The 19,712-nt window shown below is 36.9% G+C and overlaps 1 protein-coding gene and 1 pseudogene across 2 annotated transcripts in view; both read left to right on the top strand.

Moving 5' to 3' along the window:
- The window catches only part of ATP7A (ATPase copper transporting alpha), a 170,356-nt gene that overhangs the window by 131,468 nt on the left and 19,176 nt on the right, over window positions 1-19,712 (top strand). For both annotated transcript variants that reach the window (XM_044234332.1, XM_044234331.1), the window contains exons 10-17: window positions 879-1,112; window positions 2,475-2,566; window positions 4,034-4,161; window positions 5,378-5,532; window positions 5,741-5,875; window positions 13,908-14,102; window positions 15,623-15,805; window positions 17,913-18,129. In XM_044234332.1, the coding sequence (XP_044090267.1) occupies window positions 879-1,112; window positions 2,475-2,566; window positions 4,034-4,161; window positions 5,378-5,532; window positions 5,741-5,875; window positions 13,908-14,102; window positions 15,623-15,805; window positions 17,913-18,129 (1,339 nt within the window). The remainder of the gene's footprint in view (window positions 1-878; window positions 1,113-2,474; window positions 2,567-4,033; window positions 4,162-5,377; window positions 5,533-5,740; window positions 5,876-13,907; window positions 14,103-15,622; window positions 15,806-17,912; window positions 18,130-19,712) is intronic.
- Window positions 5,984-7,725, top strand: LOC122897486 (annotated as a pseudogene).

The following is a 19,712-nucleotide window of genomic DNA, read 5'->3' as shown; positions in this document are numbered from 1 at the left end:
TATAAATGATAATTATAATATTATGTTATTATTCTAATTATTTCTCCTTGGTACTGATGTCCATTACTTTCTGTATGTTTTCAACTCTTCTTTTCTTTTTCTTTTTTAAAGATTTTATTTATTTATTTGACAGAGAGAGAGATCACAAGTAGGCAGAGAGGCAGGCAGAGGGGGAGGGGGAAGCAGGCTCCCTGCTGAGCAGAGAGCCTGATGCAGGGCTCCATTCCAGGACCTGAGATCATGACCTGAGCTGAAGGCAGAGGCTTAACCCACTTAGCCACCCAGGTGCCCCTCAACTCTTCTTTTCAAATAAACTTTTACTATGGAACACTTCCATCCCATAAATCTATCCCGTTCTCTGATCCTTGTAAAAGGCAATGATGATTTTAAGAACATCTTAGTATGTTTCTTCATACTAATGAGAAATAAGCTTTTCAGTAGTTTACCAATGAAAACAGCCAGCCAGCAGTTCCAGTAGCTTGTAATATTCCACTTAGGTTGAATTTTAGGGAGGGGAGCTGAGTTTTATGAATACATATATTAAAAAAGTAAAAAAAAATGTAATTGTTTTCTTAGTTCTTATTTTTGCTAGCATCTAAAAGAAAGATCAGAGAATCATTTGACTTTCTTTATACTACAGAATATCCTTGGATCTTAGAGGACAGCTGCCAAGGACTTCTTCTGCAGTTTGCCTCAACACACACAGACCTGCTAAAATACAGACATTGTTATTTCAGCTTAAAATACTTCCTTAGTGTTTCTGGTTTAGATAAAAGCCAAAGGAAATTAATAATGAGACTGTATCTTTGTTCCTGAGCTATATATGTGAATTTCTGTATTTTTATAAAAAAGCAATAATTATTGTTCCTCTGTTACAGTTTTTTGGAGGCTGGTACTTCTACATTCAGGCCTACAAAGCACTGAGGCATAAAACTGCAAATATGGATGTACTGATTGTGCTGGCAACCACCATCGCATTTGCCTACTCTCTGGTTATTCTTCTGGTTGCAATGTATGAAAGAGCCAAAGTAAACCCTATAACTTTCTTTGATACGCCTCCTATGCTATTTGTATTTATTGCCCTGGGCCGGTGGCTGGAACATATAGCAAAGGTACAGTAAGAAAGGGTGACATTTGTTAAAATCTTGGATGGATAAGTGATCATATTTTTTAGACCAGTAGTTGTTGGAAATATACATAGATTTATATAGTTAATGAAAGAAGTGCTTCTATTTCATAATAAATTTTAAGTTAAATATTCCTGTAGAAGTTTTATAAAATTTATGGAATTAAAATTGTAGATAGTATACTATATGCATGCTTATTTCAAGAGAGAAACATTTGCTAAGTACTTACTTACATCACGTTTTTAATGGAAAAATTGAGGTGACCGCAGGATTTAAAATAATGGTGGAAAAAAATTCACCTATAGTCCCACACTATAATGGAAATTACTTTCTAATCCTGTTCTACATACCTTTATATTTTAACAGAGTGGCAAACATTGTATACATACTAGTTTATCCTTAACACTAGAAAGTTTTTCCCCCATTTTTCCAGTCCAGATATAATTATTTGGTATTTTTTAAATAACATTTTGTCAAATCATTGTGCTATAACCCACTAAACCATTTCGGTTTTGTTCTCAATTAGACTGTTTTCAGTTTTAAATTTTAGATAATCCTGCATTAAACATATTCGTGTTTAATAGTAATTTCTGTTGAATTAATATCTTAGGATAAATTACAAAGTATGTGAGTAAAGGGCATAAATCTTTTCATGGCTCATGCAACAAATAACATTCTTTTGGCAGTAAGAATATGTTAGTGAAGTAGTTTTACTACATCTTCGCCAGCATTAACTCCTGTATAAATTCTTGCTAAGTTGGTAGGCATTAAATGGTATCATAAAGGTGCTTTTGTTTTTATTTCTTCCATTAATAGCAGGAATAAACATTTTTCTCCACATCAGGTATTTTACTTATTTTTTTAAAAGATTTTTTATTTATTAGACAGATAGAGATCACAAGTAGGCAAAGAGGCAGGCAGAGAGAGAGAAAGGAGGAAGCAGGTACCCCACTGAGCAGAGAGCCCAATGTGGGGCTCCATCCCAGGACCCTGGGACCATGACCTGAGCCAAAGGCAGAGGCTTTAACCCACTGAGCCACCCAGGCACCCAGGTATTTTACTTCTTAAATGAATTGCCTAATGATGTACATAAGCAAAGGACTTACGTGCCTGGGTTCCTGATGTTTTTCCTTTTAATTTACATCACTTATTTATAAATTATACCTAATAATACATTTTATATTTTGTAGACTTCACATTTTTGAAGTGTAACATTTTCTAATTTGAACTAATTAGTATTCCTAAAGCTATCTTTTTGGCAAATGTTAAGTTTTATATCTTTATTTTAGGTAGAACCTGAGCTTTTTACTTCCTTAGCATTGTTAACATGTTTGTTTTAATTTGTAGGGCAAAACATCAGAGGCTCTTGCCAAGCTAATTTCACTACAAGCTACGGAGGCAACTATTGTAACTCTTGACTCTGATAATATTCTCTTAAGGTATTTATTTTCATTCTTTCCCCTTATCTTTTTAACTTCTTACAAAAAATATCAAATATACCCAGAAGTAGAGAGAAGAGTATAATGAACTTACATCATCTGTCTCCCAGATTTAACAGTTATTCACATTTTGCCCAACTTATCTATGCATTCTGTCTTTATATTGTTACAGTAGTATTTAAATTCCAGTCATATTGGTTTATTGCTAAATGTTCCTGTAGTATCTCTAAAAATAGGACATATTCCTATGTAACTATAATACCATTTTGCCCTTAACAAAATTAACAGTACCTTAATATCATCTAATATGTATGTAGTCTGTATTCTCATTTCTCCTGTTGTCCCTAAAAAGTTATTTATTTATTGTAGAGAGAGGGTGGAGAGAGAGAGTGTGTATGTGAGAGAGCTAGAGAGTGCTTCTGCATGAGTTGGGAGAGGAGCAAATGGGGAAGAGCAGCTGGGGGGCGGGGTGGGGGGGGAAAGAATCTCAAGCTGATCTTATGGTGAGCACAGAGCCTAGAGCCTGTTCCAGGGCTTTGATCTCACCCTGAGATCATGACCTGAGCAAAAACCAAGAGTTAGTTGCTTAACTGTCTAAGCCATCCAGGCACCCCGTCTCCAGAAGTTTTGTTTCTTTGTTTGAAATGGAAATCAAACAAGGTCTATGTGTCAAAGCATTTGACTGACATGTTTCTTTTAATCTAGAGCAGCTCTTCCCTTCTGTTTGCCCTCCCTCCCCACCGTGCCTCACCACTTACTGGTGACTTATTAGAGAACCATCCATCAATTGTCGGGTAGAATATCACACAGTCTGAATTTAACTCTTTGCTTCTTTGTGGCATCATCTAACTTGTTCTTTAGCTCCTGTTACCTGTAAACTGGAAGTTAGAGCTAAAGGCTTGATAAGATTTCATTCTTTTTTAAAAATTTTCATTCTTTTGTATTTTTTATTTATATAGTAAAATTATGTAGGAAAATTTACACAACAAATAAATTGTTTTTTAAGATTTTATTTATTTATTTGTCAGGGAGAGAGAATGAGCAGAAGCAAGGGGAGTGGCAGGCAGAGGGAGAAGGTGGCTCCCCACTGAGCAGAGAGCCCCAATGTGGGACTCAATTCCAGGACCCTGGGATCATTACCTGAGCCAAAGGCAGACACTTAACTGACTGAGCCACCCAGGCTTCCTATAAATTTTTTAGTTAAATAAAACCCCTTATATTATTTTCTAAAGCTTTCATTTATTCATTCAGTCACTATTCAACAAATATATCCTTTGTGCCAGGTACTGAGCTATTCCCCAGCAGTAAACCAGACTAATACTGTAGCTACCAGCTTAAATGTTAGTTCTAGTTGCCATTGGTAACAATTATGGAGCGACAGGCTTGACATGAACCAATAAACTTGCATGGAAAGATCAGGGTGAGAAGCATATTTTCTGAGTGCTTTTTATTTTAACTCCGATCCAGTGAAGAACAAGTGGATGTGGAACTCGTACAACGCGGAGACATCATTAAAGTTGTTCCAGGAGGCAAATTTCCAGTGGATGGTCGTGTTATTGAAGGCCATTCCATGGTAGATGAGTCCCTTATCACAGGTATGTTCTTTCAGAGAATCATGACATGAAAGTAAAGTGCACCCAAAGTCTTAATTAAAAAGTGGAGAGCTTTTTTAGAAATTATGGAATGAGTAAATGATGAGTGAAGAGAATAGGAATTCTTTTAAAAATGGTATTAAATCATGAGAGGAGAAGGGAGTTGGGGTAAATTGGAAGGGGAGGTGAATCATGAAAGACTCTGAAAAACAATCTGAGGGGTTTGAAGTGGTGGGGGGGTGGGAGGTTGGGGTACCAGGTGGTGGGTATTATAGAGGGCACGGATTGCATGGAGCATTGGGTGTGGTGAAAAAATAATGAATACTGTTATGCTGAAAATAAATAAATTAATTTAAAAAAAACTGGAAAAAATGGTATTAAATCAATTTCTGTAGATTTACTTTGTGGTTTTCATTATGCTACTGAAAGCTTTTTTTTTTCACTGAGTATTGTTAATGACTAGAATGTGTAACCAAAACCCAAGAGACTTTGGCAGGTTTTCCTGAGCAAATACCTGTTTTTTTTCCTGACCTAAAGACTGGGCTGGTCTGTGCTGGAATATGACTCCAAATTTTCCACATCAGGGCCTGCTCTAAGAAGTTAGGCCTTGGAGTAGTTTTAGAGATCTTAGATAACTAAGGGCAGTCTGGAGCAGAACCGAAAGAATACCTTTCCTGCCTGAACCGTCAAAATAGTCCCAGAAGAGACTCAGCTTATGGACTATAAGGAAATAATTTTGGACTCTTGTGTTTCTCAACAGGGTGCTATTGCCAGTTCAGATGGGACAATTCTTCTGAGGGGACTGCTTGAGCATTATAATACATTTAGTATCCTCCGACCCCAGCCCACTAAATTAAGAGTAGCAGAACCCCATGCTCCAGCAATAGTTATTATAAACAAGAACTCCCTAGAATACTTCTAAATGCTCCTTGGGAACATATTGAGGACCAGTGATCCAAGACTAGGGTGCAACTTTAAAAGTGTCTGTATATAAGAGCTGACTTGCAGATTTTTCTAGTTTAAGGTATGTGTCCTTGGGATTGGCCCAGAACTGACATAAGAGAAAAGGGAGGGCAAGTTTCACCTAGGGATTTATCCAGATTCTGTTTCATGAAGTAAAAATCTTCTTTCTACATATTTTTGACAATTAATACATAATAGCATGTTTTAAGATAGTATGTATTTATGCTCCCTAAATCTGACTTCACTCCTTCTACAGGGGAGGCAATGCCTGTGGCTAAGAAATCTGGCAGCACAGTAATCGCTGGTTCCATTAACCAGAATGGGTCGCTGCTTATCCGTGCAACCCATGTTGGAGCTGACACAACACTTTCTCAAATTGTCAAACTTGTGGAAGAGGCGCAAACATCAAAGGTAACTTGATTTCCTGGGAAAAACAAAGTATTTTTTTAGAAAGACTGCTAAGAATAAATCCTGATCTAGTGTGTATATTTTCTTTTAACTCCAGTTACATTAATGTGGAAATTATTAAAATATTTGTGTGTAATACCAAATATACCCTGTATTCATTATCAAAAAAAGGAGACTGATACATGTATTATTGTTATTATTGTTGTTCTAGGCTCCTATCCAACAGTTTGCAGACAAACTCAGTGGCTACTTTGTTCCTTTTATTGTTATTGTTTCCATTGCTACTCTCTTGGTTTGGATTATAATTGGATTTCTGAATTTTGAAATTGTGGAAACCTACTTTCCTGTAAGTGACTTGTAACAACTCTTTACATAAAACAGTTTGTGAATATTTCCCATAAACTATTATTTGGAAAATAGCTTTAGTAATTACTAGTATCTTTATGGGCCTAGAATGGGAAGGTGATAATAATATATGCATTTCATAAATTTAAAAATTTCCCTCTGGAAGATTTTTTCATTATTTTCATTACTTTTTAAATTATTTTCATTATGATTGTCCCAAAGTGAGTACTGAACTTTTATATCTTATACCTAGTCTCATTCCCAATATGACTTCTTTCTCAAAGGACTACAGATAATATTGAGGAAAACCTTGGGATCTCAGCTCTGCCATATACCATCAGGGTGATCTTAGGTCAACTTAATATCTCTCTGAGCTTCAGTTTTCTTATTTATAAAGTAAGATTCTAATAATGCCCATCCTGCATAACTTGCAGTTGTTGTGAAAGTTAAATAAGATAATATATTGGAAATACATTGTAATTTATTAAGTGCTTTATAAATATATGAAAATACTAGTGCCACTTCCTCTGTAGTTCTATGATAGTCTCTAAAGTATGGTGTCGTAAAGTTGTAAAGTAGACCTGGATTGTGCCTCTTATTAGAGATATAACCTTTTTTAAAAAAAATGCTTGTTTTTTAAAATTATTTTTATTAATATATAATGTATTATTTGCCCCAGGGGTACAGGTCTGTGAATCATCAGACTTATGCATTTCACAGCACTCACCATAGCACATATCCTCCCCACTGTTCATAATCCAACCACTCTATCCCTACCCCACCTCCCCTACAGATACTGCACAGGTTTTATGCCCATGTGCATTGGAAAAATATCTCCTACATGCCCTATAGTGTCAGGTGAGGGGGCTTTGGCATTCCCAACCAGCTAGGCATTGTTGTCAGGATTCTGATGGATCGCATTTTTGGTCTGAAAGTCATGTTGGAAACTGAAGAGCTTTGGCCCCTGCTCTTGGGCTTCACCATCATTCTAGCTGTCCTACAAAGTATAGCCCTTCTATTTTGCCCTGAAAGTCCTAGATTTTTGGTCATTAACAGAAAGGAAGAAGAGAGTGTCAATAAGATCTTCTAGTGATTGCAGGGCACCCAGAATCTGACCCAGACAGAACATCAGGGAGATGAAAGATGAGAGTGCTAGGATGGCCCAAGAAAAGCAAGTCATTTTGCTAGAGCTCTTCAGCATGCCCAGCTACTGACAGCGTATCGTCATTTCCACCATGCTCCAGCTCTTCCAGCAGCTCTCTGGAATCAGTGCTGTGTTCTCTTACTGAATAGGAATCTTCAAAGATGCAGCTGTTGGGGAGCTGTTGGTGTGGGTGTGACTAATACTGTCTTCATGGTAGTTTCTCTGCTTTTGATGGAAAGGGCAGGGAGGAAGACTCTACATCTGATTGGTCTTGGAAGGATGGCTTTTTTGTCCATCCTTATGACCATTTCATTGCTATTAAAGGATGAGTATAACTGAATGGGCTTTGTCTGTATCACAGCTGTCTTGGTCTTCATGCCCTTTTTTGAAACTTTTTTTGTGGCCAAACTCTTCGGCTGGGGACTCCACCCAGCTGCAATGGCAGAGGGCTTTGTTCCAGCTGGACTTCCAGCTTGTTGGTTGGGCAGCTCTTCCCCCTCAGCTGCATTCTATTTAGGAGTCTGCCTGTGTTTGTATTGTCTTCACTGGCTTCCTTATTATCTTCTTGGTCTTTAGTCCCTGAAACCCACGGCAGAACTTTTGCGGAAATTACACAAGTCTTTGAAGGGCAGGTGGAAGAGGCCAGTAGAACTGACAAAGGGCCCACTCTGGAGATAAACAGCATCCTTCCTACCACCAGGGTCTAAGCTGTGCATCCTTACCAACATGAAAAAGCAAACTCTCCCTGAATGACAGAGAGAGAGAGAGAGAGAGAGAGACTTCATCAGGTTGTAACCCAGGACTGTTTCTGAATGCTGCTACTTGATTCCTTTCTCTTCCCACATACTTCATGAGCACTCAGAGGAACCCACGCTGGAGTTAGTTGTATGGCTTCTTAAATATTCTATTACTTGGACTTTCTCTTCTGTTTAGGAGAGACTAAGGGAAACTTCCTTTGTTTCAAAAGGAACTGGCTACTTGGCTTATGACAACTTTGCCAGCTTTTTTTCCATTGGGTTGTGAGTTGAGTATTGCCTCACAAGGACATACAGGAGTGTAAGAGTAAGGTACAGTTTCCTCTACCCCAGACTTAACAGGAAGTAGATCTACATGATTGTGGCGGGCAAAGAGGGGTTAAATAAGAGCACCTTACTCACTTCTGTACAGCTCTGCAGAGAAAATTAACTCGAGTTTTATTTATCTTCTGGTTTTATTAACACAAATATTTAGTTCTTTAAGTGTATAGCAGTTTCACCAAATAATGAGAACATAAGGAAATTGAGGTTAGAGGGAGGTGCTTAAAGAGAGATTATAGGGTGGAAGATTTGATACTGGAAAAGTCAAGGTACAATAAGAGTCATATACATTTTGTAGAGACAAGAGTCTCTACATTTAGAGAAAAATGTAGTATGTCATTGAAGTGTGCATGAGGTGATGTGTGAGATTTGCATGTTGCCTCTTAACAATTTCTGTCCTTCATGTGGAAACTCTCAAGTTTAACTTCTTAGAAAAGTCATGTGCCTATACTAAGAAGCTACTAGTTTCATTTGGAACTTTTTTCTTTGTTGAAGATTATATGTAGTATTACTTGAAGTCTAGGATGATTACGAAAATAGGCATTGTAGTTAATGGTGGTTGATGGATTCTAATTTTGGATGGAGTCCAGAGAAGTGAAGTTTAATTCTAGAAATCCTTTCTCCCCTCACTGGACCAAAAAAGTTCTTCCCCATGTAGTGGACTCTTTTTTTTTTAAGATTTTATTTATTTGACAGACAGGGATCACAAGTAGGCAGAGATGGAGAGGTAAGAAGGCTCCCCGCCGAGCAGGGAGCCCGATGTGGGGCTCGATCCCAGGACCCTGACATCATGACCTGGGGCAAAGGCAGAGGCTTAACCCACTGAACCACCCAGGCGCCCCAACTCTTTTTTTTTTTTTAAACTACTCCTAACTATCCATCTGGTGGGGGAGCCCTCCAAATGGGCAACCCAGTTTTGTTTTTTGGATTTTAGTTGCTGATTTTTTTGAAAGTTTTAATTTTAATTCCAGCTAGTTAATATACAGTGTTACATTAGTTTCAGGTATACAATATAATGGTTCAGTAATTCCATATATCACCCAGTGCTCATCACAAGTCCACTCCTTAATCTCCATCACCTGTTTAACTCATCCCTCCATCTACCTACCCTCTGGTAACTATTTTCTATAGTTAAGAGCCTGTTTCTTGGCTTGCCTCTCTCTCTCTCTCTAGCTTTCCCCCCACTTTGTTCATTTGTTTTGTAACTTAAATTCTGCATATGAGTAAAATAATATGGTATTTGTCTTTCTCTGACTTATTTTGCTTAGGATTATACTGTCTAGCTCCATCCATGTGGTTGTAAATGGCAAGAGTTTATTCTTTTTGGTGAATGAATAATATTCCATTATAAATATATGCCACATCTTCTTAATCATTCATCAATTGATGGACAATTGAACTGTTCCCATACCTTGGCTGTTATAAATAATGTTGCCATAAACACAGGGGTGCATGTATCCATTTGAATTAGTGGTTTTGTATTCTTTGGGTAAATACCCAGTAGTGTGACTGCTGAATCATAGGGTAGTTCTGTTTTTACTTTTTTGAGGAACCTCCATACTGCTTTCCAGAGTGGCTATACCAGTTCCCACCAACAATGTAAGAGGGATTGTTTTTCTCCACATACTCACCAACACCTGGTATTTCTTATGTTGTTGATTTTAGCCATTTGGTTAGGTATGAGGTGATATCTCATTGTGGTTTTGGTTTGCATTTCCTTGATGATGAGTTATGTTGAGCATCTTCTCATGTGTCTGTTGGCCATCTGGATGTCTTCTTTGGGGAAATGTCTATTCATGTTTTCTGCCCATTTCTTGACTGGATTTTTTGGTTTTTTGAGGGGGGAGGTTGTTGAGTTTGGTAAGTTCTTTATAGATTTTGGAAACTAACCCTTTACCAGATATGTAGTTTGCAGATATCTTCTACCATTCCATAGGTTGCCTTTTAGTTTTGTTGATTGTTTCCTTCACTGTGCAGAAGCTTTTTATCTTGGTGAAGTCCCAATAGTTCATTTTTGCCCTTATCTCTGGAGGCATGTCTAGTAAGAAGTTACTGTAGTCGAGGTCAAAGAGGTTGCTGCTTGTGTTGTCCTCTAGGATTTTGATGGTTTTCTGTCTCACATTTAGATCTTTCGTCCATTTTGGATTTATTTTTGTATGGTGTAAGGAAGTGGTCCAGTTTCCTCATTTAGCATATTGCTGTCCAGTTTTCCCAACACCATTTGTTGAAGAGACTGTCTTTTTTCCCACTGTATATTCTTTCCTGCTTTGTTCAAGATTGATTGACCATATAATTTAGGGTTTATTTCTGGGTTTTCTGTTCTGTTCTATTGGTCTATGTATCTATTTTTGAGCCACTACTATACTGTTTTCATTCCTTCAGCTTTGTAATGTAACTTAAAGCCTGAAATTGTGATGCCTGCAACTTTGCTTTGCTTTTTCAATGTTGCTTTGACTATTCGGGGTCTTTTGTGGTTCCATATAAATTTTAGGATTGTTTGTTCTAGTTCTGTGAAAAATGTTGTTGGTATTTTGATAGGTAGTACATTAAATTTGTAGATTGCTTTGAGTAGTATAGACATTTTTTAAAAATTTATTTATTTTGGAGGGAGAGAGCGAGCACAAGCAAGGGGAGGGGCAGAGGAAGAGGGAGAGAATCCTCAAGCAGACTCCTTGCTGAGTGCAGAGCCTAACATGGGGCTTGATCCCAGGACCCTGAGATCACAACCTGAGCTGAAATCAAGAGTCAGCCACCCAGCCGAGCCATACAGGTGTCCTGGGTAGTATAGACATTTTAATAATATTTGTTCTTCTAATCATGAATATGGACTATTTTTCCCTTTCTTTGTGTTATCTTCAATTTCTTCCATTGGTGTTTTAAGTTTTCAGAGTACAGATCTTTTATCTCTTTGGTTAGGTTTATTCCTAGGTATTTTATTCTTTTAGTGAAATTATAAGTGGGATTATTTTCTTAATTTCTCTTTCTGCTGCTTCATTATTGGTATATAGAAATGGAACAGATTTCTGTAGACTGATTATACTTTACTGAATTTGTTTATCATTCTAGCAGATTTTGGTGAGGTCTCTCAAAAGGTTTTCTATATAGGGGCGCCTGGGTGGCTCAGTGGGTTAAGCCGCTGCCTTCGGCTCAGGTCATGATCTCAGGGTCCTGGGATCGAGTCCCGCATCAGGCTCTCTGCTCATCAGGGAGCCTGCTTCCCTCTCTCTCTCTGCCTGCCTCTCCATCTACTTGTGATTTCTCTCTGTCAAATAAATAAATAAAATTTTAAAAAAAGGTTTTCTATATATAGTATCCTGTCAAGTGCAGATAGTGAAAGTTTTACTTCTTCCTTATTAATTTGGATGCCTTTTATTTCTTTTTGTTTTCTGGTTGCTGTGCCTAGGCCTTCTAGTACTATGTTGAATAAAAATGGTTCCGGTGGACATTCTTGTCCTGTTCCTGACCTTAGGGAAGAGCACTCCATTTTTCTCTATTAAGGATGATGTTAGCTGGGGTTTTTCATAAATGGCTTTCATTATGTTGAGGTGTATTCTCTCTAAACCTACTTTGTTGAGTGTTTTTTATCATGGATGAACGTTGCATTTTGTCAAATGTTTTTTCTGCATCTATTGAAATGATGGTATGATTCTTATCCTCTCGCTTGTGATCTGAGATCACAACCTGAGCTGAAATCAAGAGTCAGCCACCCAGTCGTGCCATACAGGTGTCCTGGGTGGATTTTTATTTTGTTGTAAGCCATAGCTTTTAAAGAATTCAGAGAATGTTCATAGCTAACTTTGAATTGGTAACCTCAGCTCTGGGAGAGGACTTTTCCTGAATGATTATTATCTTGTTGATGTATGTTGTTGCTTTGGCATTATCATATTATTGTTCATCTGTTACTATGTCAGGTTACCCTTGTTACCATGTTTCCACTGTATTAGGTCAAGTGCCCTTAGGAGTCATACATTTGAGATAATGTGAGTAAATGTGCAGTGTAGCCCCCTGCAGAGAGTATGAATGTATATGTACTGTCACTTTGCTCTAGTTGGAAGTAGTTTATTTGTAGCTTGTTTCCTCTATGTTCCTACAGCCTCCTTTTGGATAGAATCTGTTAAACATCTCAGTGTGTATAAATACCACTCCCTTTGCTTTGCAGAATTTGTGTCTATGACTTTTTTCCAAACATTAGTGTTCCGTCTCTTGCTTCTTTTCCTTGTTGGAGATTTGGGGGAGAACTCCTTAAACCCTGATATTGAGGGTGGAGGACTCTTTCTCACTCTAGACCCAGACAATGGAAATAGTTAAGAAGAATGTGAAATCAGGACATGTGGCTTCTTGGGGGCATAGACGGGGAATTGTGGGGGAAAGGGAGACTTTAAGGGGATAGAAACAAATAGAGCACTGGATGTGGTGCATAAACAATGAATTTTGGAACACTGAAAAGAAATAAAATAAAATGGAAAAAAAAGAAACAACAACAAAACAAATTGAAGACTCCTAACTCTGGAACATTTGTGAGAGTTAGATGAGATGGAGGGATTTACACTTGCCACAGGTCACAGACACCTCCATAAATCATCTAGTTTCCTGGTATTTTTTATGAATGGAAATTGGACCCCATGACATTTACCGCCTTTTTCCCCTTTTCACATGTTGCTTGATCTCCCTTTCTATCCTTTGTGCTCACACACTTAATGCCCTTTAGCCAAACCCTTGCATATAACGGTATTTTAGTTACCAACTATCACTGTTCTCTCTGGTTGTTGAGCCTTGAGATAAATACTGACAGAGCTATGAAATTGGGGAGGGACTTTGTTGGAACAGGTGATTTCTTCTAATTGTATCTGTGCTTCTGGTTCCTTAAAAACAGTGGGTTGCAAATAATGCAGTGTGGACATCTTGCCATTTCTCAGTGACCAGATTGTGAATACTTCCAAGTGTATTTTTCTGTTATAATGTTACTGTGGGTCTTTGTTTTTGAGATAAGAAGTTCTGAGTGTAAAAAAAAAACAGAACAGGTAGAATCATAAAAACTATGTATCTATTTCATGATATATGGTCATTAGTATAATATAAAATTTTAGAAAAATGATTCACCTTGGTTAATTACACATTGAACCAGAAGATTGCTGAGAAGTATTTTGGAATGTGTATCCCTTAGGGATTTTTCTCATGAGTTCAGGGGTGCGTAGATTTCCCCTGATACTGTCAATTGTATTTACTCACACAAGCAAATATTCAGTGTCACTAAGAGCTGTGCACTACCTTATAGACTCAGTTCAACTGTTATGTTCAAAAGAATTTTCCTGAAATAAGATTAAGCTTCCTTTGTATGCTGCGTGATTTTTCCCTTGTCTTTAAAATGTAGTGTGAAAGGTAGATTTATGGTCTTGGTATACAGAGATTCAAAATTCATTTTCTTCAGGATCAGATTTGCTGACAATTAGGTCCCATGTGTGCAGCTATTTTTTGAAAGTCCTTAGGAAAAACACTTATTCTCCAACGTAGAGGTAAAAAGCTGACTTTCATGTTCTTTAGATCAATTAACATAGTTTGTAACTCTGGAATCTGCAAAATTGAATTCCTGATTTTAGGACTATGGTTTATTTAGCAGTAATGTTACAATTTCTTATATTGATACGAGAAGAAAAAAAGTTTTCTTCCTAGTAACCAAAATGTGTATGTTGGCAGCTAAATAGGATTCAGTGTGACTTGAAAAAGGTGGTTTTATTTAAATAGAGTTAAGCTTTGTTCCTTTTGTTTTATACAGCTGTAGATCAATAACCAAAATTCATGCCTTTCTTCTAAAGGGATATAACAGAAGTATCTCCCGAACAGAAACGATAATACGCTTTGCTTTCCAAGCCTCTATCACAGTTCTGTGCATTGCATGCCCCTGTTCACTGGGACTAGCCACTCCAACTGCCGTGATGGTGGGTACAGGAGTAGGAGCTCAAAATGGCATACTAATCAAAGGTGGCGAGCCACTGGAGATGGCTCATAAGGTAAGATAGTCCCTGGAACAAAGAATTATCCCATCTAACCTGGCAATAGCACCTGTATTAAGAGACAGAATCCAAAATTATTTCTACATGGTCCATAAACTGAGCTTCTTCTGGGACTATCCTGAGGGTTGAGGTAGGAAAGGTGTTATTTTGGTTCTGTTCTGGATTGGTCTTAAGTTACCTAAGATCTCTAAACTACTCCGGGCCTACTTTCTTAGAGCAGACCCTGATGTGGAAAATTTGGAGTCTTATTCCAGCTTAGATTAGAAATGTTGTCGGGTCAGGAAGACAGAAGGGGTATTTGCCCAGGAAAAATGTGACTCCATGTTTGTGTTCTTCATTGTGAGACAGTGCTTATAGTAACATTGCAGTTCCTTTGCCTTTGCCACTAGCTGACAGTTTGCAGCTATAACTCCAAAAATATAATCATCCCTCATCTCTCTCATATTAGGATTTCCAAAACAATTTCAATCAAGGCTGTTTGACTTCACCTAAAACCATGTTCCTTCTGATATATTCTTATTATTGAGGATATAAACTATATACAGATGTATGTAGTAAACACAGACTATAGCTTAAAATGGATTTGGAACCTCATTTACCAGTAAATACAAGCTGTTAATGTTTATAGTAATTTATTATTTACTTTGATAAATTTTAAACTTAAGAATTGAAAGAACAGCACAAAGAACTCATGTATATCCTTTACTGCAGATGTCGGGCTCCTTTCCTAACAAGGACATTCTTTTTCATAATCATAGTACAGAGATCAAAATCAAGAAACTGACATTGCTGTAATACTCTTACCTAACATTTAGTCTATATTCTAGTTTCCTCAGTTGTTTCCATAATACTTTTATAGCTATTTTTTCTCTTGTTCAAAATTATGCTTTGTATTTAGTTGCTATATTTCTTTTCATCTTGGTTCCTCAAGCTATTCATTTTTCAAGGTTTGTATTCCAAGTTTACTGTGGGGTGACTGTGTTCTCTAATTCCAGGTTCTTTCTGTTTCCTGTCTGGGCTCAATTTCCCTTATGGGTTCACAGAGCTGTCTCTTCTCAGACCATGCTTCTCATTTAGACCCAATAAAGTCCAAGCAAACCAGGAGGTCTTTTCTGGTGCTCACTTCAACTTAATTACTTACCCTTCTCTTATAATAATATGCCTACTACCTAGATTTCCACTACAGTTCTGGAATTCATTAGTATCGAAAGCCTTTCTCTTTCCCTTAGGCACTGAGTCATCTCTTAATTACTTACTAACAGTCAACTATTAGCAATTAGTTTTAGTTGTTTAACATATATTTACAGTATGGTTGAACATTTGCAAGGGAGGGCTATTAGATGTCACTAGAGTATTTTTTCCCTTATTTTCCTTTACTTTTGCTCACTCAAAGACAGTTTAATTTATCAAGAAACAAAATATTCATCTGTTGAAGTAAACCTTTTTCGTATTTTTGGAAAGGTAGTATTAAGGATTATGAAGTCATATAGGTGCAGTGTATTTTAATTTTCTTACAGGTGAAGGTAGTGGTGTTTGATAAGACTGGAACGATTACCCATGGAACCCCAGTAGTGAATCAAGTTAAGGTTTTAGTGGAAAGTAACAAAATATCACGCAGTAAGATCCTGGCCATCGTGGGAACTGCTGAAAGTAACAGTGAACATCCTCTTGGAACAGCCATAACAAAATACTGCAAGCAGGTATTGTTATTCCTTTGTTTATTAATGGAGTTGTCTTCTACAGGAATTACACAGACCAAATCCAAACTGGTGTTTGACTATGATTTACATATATAATTGATAGGAGGCTAAAGAGTCTTGTATTTTCTCATTTTATTTTATAATATGTTAGTTTCTTCATACAGAAGAGTATAAAGATGAAAACAGAAATTAACTATAATTTTATCACACAGATAACCCCTGTTGACTAAAAAATTAAAATGTATTTCATATTTATCATAGGAAAATTCAGATAGTTCAGAGAGTTACATAATGAAAAAGAAAACCTCATTCCCTGCCCCCTTTCATAATTCCTCTCTCCAGAGTTTAACAAATGTTAATCTGTTAACAGTCTATTAAAATATAATGGTCTTCCCTTATCTGCAGGGTATATGGTCCAAGACCCGAGTGGACGCTTGAAACTGCAGAGCACTGAATCCTATATGTACATGTTTTCTTCTATACATACATACCTATGATAAAGTTTAATTTATAAATTAGTCACAGTAAGAGATTAACAGTAACTTATAATAAAATAGAATAATTATAACAACATATTGTAATAAAAGTTATATGAATGTGGTCTCTCTCTCTCTCTCTCAAAATTACTTGCTGTACTGTACTCACCCTTCTTGTGATGATGTGAGATGGTAAAATGCCTGTGTGATGAGATGAAATGAGATGAATGATTTAGGCATTGTGACTTGGCACTAGGCTACAATTGACCTTCTGACGCTATGTCAGAAAGAGTATTGGCTACTTTCAGACCAGAGTTGACCACGAGTAACCAAAACCAAGGAAATGTGAAACCGTGGATGGGGGAGGGAGGACTACTGTAGCAGCTTTAGTGAGATATAATTTGCATACTCCAAAGTTCATTATAGATTGTACAATTCAATAATTTTTAGTATAGTCCCCAAAGTTTGCATTTGTTAACCATTTTAAATGCATATCTGAACATATATGCATTTATTTCTTTTTAGACTTTATGTAGAAAGATCACAGAGTGACCAATCTTTGATACCTTGTTTTTTTTTATTGAGTGATTTTCCCCATATTCAGACATATATATCTGCTGCATTATGTTAATGGCTATATTATGTTCTGTATGATTTTTTTTGTTTCTTACAGTGTACAGTTAATGTTCTTGTCAGCTTTTGCAAGTTTACCTTTATGTTAAATGCCTATCAGTGCAATTGCTAAATCAAAGGATATATGCAGTTAAATTTTGATGAATCTTACCAATGCCCAAATAGCAAATATTACCAATACCCACATAAAGGGTTGTACCAGTTTATACTTTCACCAAAAGTTATTTGTGCTTATTTCCCCACATTCTTACTTTATTTTTTCCAGTTTAATAAATAAAAAATATTTACTCATTGATGGTTTGCTTTACATTTCCATAATTATAAATCAGGTTGAACATCTTTTCATTGGCTGTTTGAATTGCTTATTGTGTAACTTTTCTGCTTGTATCCTTTGCCTGTTTTTTTAAATGGGATTGTTTACCTTTTTTTCATTGATTTGTGTAAGTTCTTTGTAAATTATCTAATTTTACAGTTTTGATGTGGTAATTCCTATCATTGGTGTTCTTTCCTTTCTACCAATTTACTATTACTGACCTGGCTTCTTTACACCCAAACCAAACAACAGAGAGGATGAAGATATAAAGAGTCAGGAAAACAATGATGGCCACCAAAATTCTTTGGCTTACTAAGGACACAGAATCATACTAGAGAGGCACTCTGGTAACTAAAGGCCCTGTTCTTTGTTACCCTTTGCACTGTACTGAATAGAAAATCTGACTTGACAATAGAATTAAATATTTAACTTGTAATTCTCTACTGGAAAGGGCAGAGAATATTGGTAAACTTTCCGTGTTTTCTTTCTCTAAACTTGGTATGAATTTTAGAAAGTGGGATTAAAGTAAACAATTCTGATGTTTTGTTCTAAACATTTAGAAATAACTGGGCATGTAACATGTGTCTAAACATTTAGAATTAACCAGCAGTATGCTCTGATCGTGCTATTGATAACCTTGGATTATTAGAACAGCAGAAGAAACCCTTCTGTTTCTGTTTATTAGGAGCTGGACACTGAGACCTTGGGTACCTGCGTAGATTTCCAGGTTGTGCCAGGCTGTGGTATTAGCTGTAAAGTCATCAATATTGAAGGCTTGCTACATAAGAATAACTGGAAGATAGAGGAAAATAATATTAAAAATGCATCCCTGGTTCAAATTGGTGCAAGTAATGAACAGTCATCAACTTCATCTTCCATGATTATTGATGCCCAGCTCTCAAGTAAGCTAATTTTCTTCATGGTACCAATTATGGGACAAATATTAACAGATGTCTAACTTTAAAATCCTGAACTGTTAGATCAGAAGTAAAAATTGACATCATGGTTTCATTCTGTCAAATAATTTTACCATAGGCCTTCTGGTCACTTCACTTGAGTTACTCAAAAACATTTCCCAGTTGTACTCCTGTGATTCTACCATAGGGTGATGAATTCTAGTCTTAGCTGATCTTCCATATTAGTTCATCTATCTTTCTTTTATTTCTTACCACAGCTACTCTAAACCTTTTATATCTTTTACAGGCTACTGTGGCCTCCTCCCTAGTTCCCTAAGCAAATTATCAGGTTTATTTTTCACATAGAAAATTAAGGTTCTCAGACATTTGTTCTTTCTGCTTTTTGCCCAGAATGATTCCTTTTTCAGGGGAAAAGATGTCCCACATCTTGCATAATGAATCCTCTCATCTTTGTTCTAGATCCCACCCTTTCTTGATTCTTCAGATAACCTTACTCTGTTACATCCCCTCACTTCTTTATTTTCCAGCTGTGTATACTGGCTCCATCTCCTAAACATACAAACATTTCTTCCATCAATATCACTGTAATCCCTTCTAGATTGTATCCTGTCTCTTTTTTTCCTTTATATCTAACCTTCTAGAAAGAGTAGTCTCGGTTTGCTGAATTCACTTATTCACTGTGCAGCCTTGCTTCTGCCCCGTCCATACTACTGAAACTATTTTTCTAAGCACATTGATGACCTTATTCAGTACTCATTCCAGTGGTTTCTTCTCAGTCTGCCTCTGGCATTTGAGATTTGAGAATATTGACCATTTTGTCTTTCCTAAAGCGCTTTCTTCTCTTAATTTCATGACCATTCATTCTCTAGATTATCCTCTCACCTACCTGGCTGTTGCTTCCGGTCCTTCTCTGATTCCTCTTTTCTCCTGCTTTCAGATATTGGGTATCCCCAGGGTTTTTTTTTTTTTTGTCTTTTTCTTCTTATGTATACTCTCTGTACAACCTCATTCATGTCTATTGCCTGTTCTGCCTTCTGAAGGCTTCTACTACCACTCTAAAATCCACATCTCTAGCCAAAGCCTGTTTTCTGAGTTTCCGGTTGGTCTATCCATTTGCCCCAAAACATAATATACCTACCTAAGTGTTCTAGCACCTCCCTACCCATTTGCGCTTGAGAGTAATTTTGCTAACCTACAAATATGATTGTATATAACTGTCTGACTAGTACCTTGTATTATAGTGGTTTATAACTTATTTTTGAATCATGAACCTTTGGAGGAATGTGATAAAAGTTATGCCTACCCCTCAGACAATTTTTGTTTTGGAGGTTTGCTTGTACCCTAAACCCTATCGGTGTGATTCTGTTAGGGATCCTGGCTTTGCTCACTGTCTTCTTGTGGGATGAAGACCAGTCTCTCTGGACTTTGTTCCAGGTCCGTTCCCCATGATATGTCTTCTGCCTGCCATACCACCCATTTTATATTTTTCCACTGACCTCCATGTACTCTGTGTTTCATTCATACAGAACTACCTACAGTTCCTTTTAACATTGTGTCATTTCATGCTT

This window comes from Neovison vison, chromosome X, assembly GCF_020171115.1.
Source record: "Neovison vison isolate M4711 chromosome X, ASM_NN_V1, whole genome shotgun sequence".
In the NCBI taxonomy this organism is placed as follows: Eukaryota; Metazoa; Chordata; class Mammalia; order Carnivora; family Mustelidae; genus Neogale; species Neogale vison.
The sequence above is the reverse complement of the archived record's forward strand: the minus strand, read 5'-3'. Positions and strand labels throughout refer to the sequence as shown.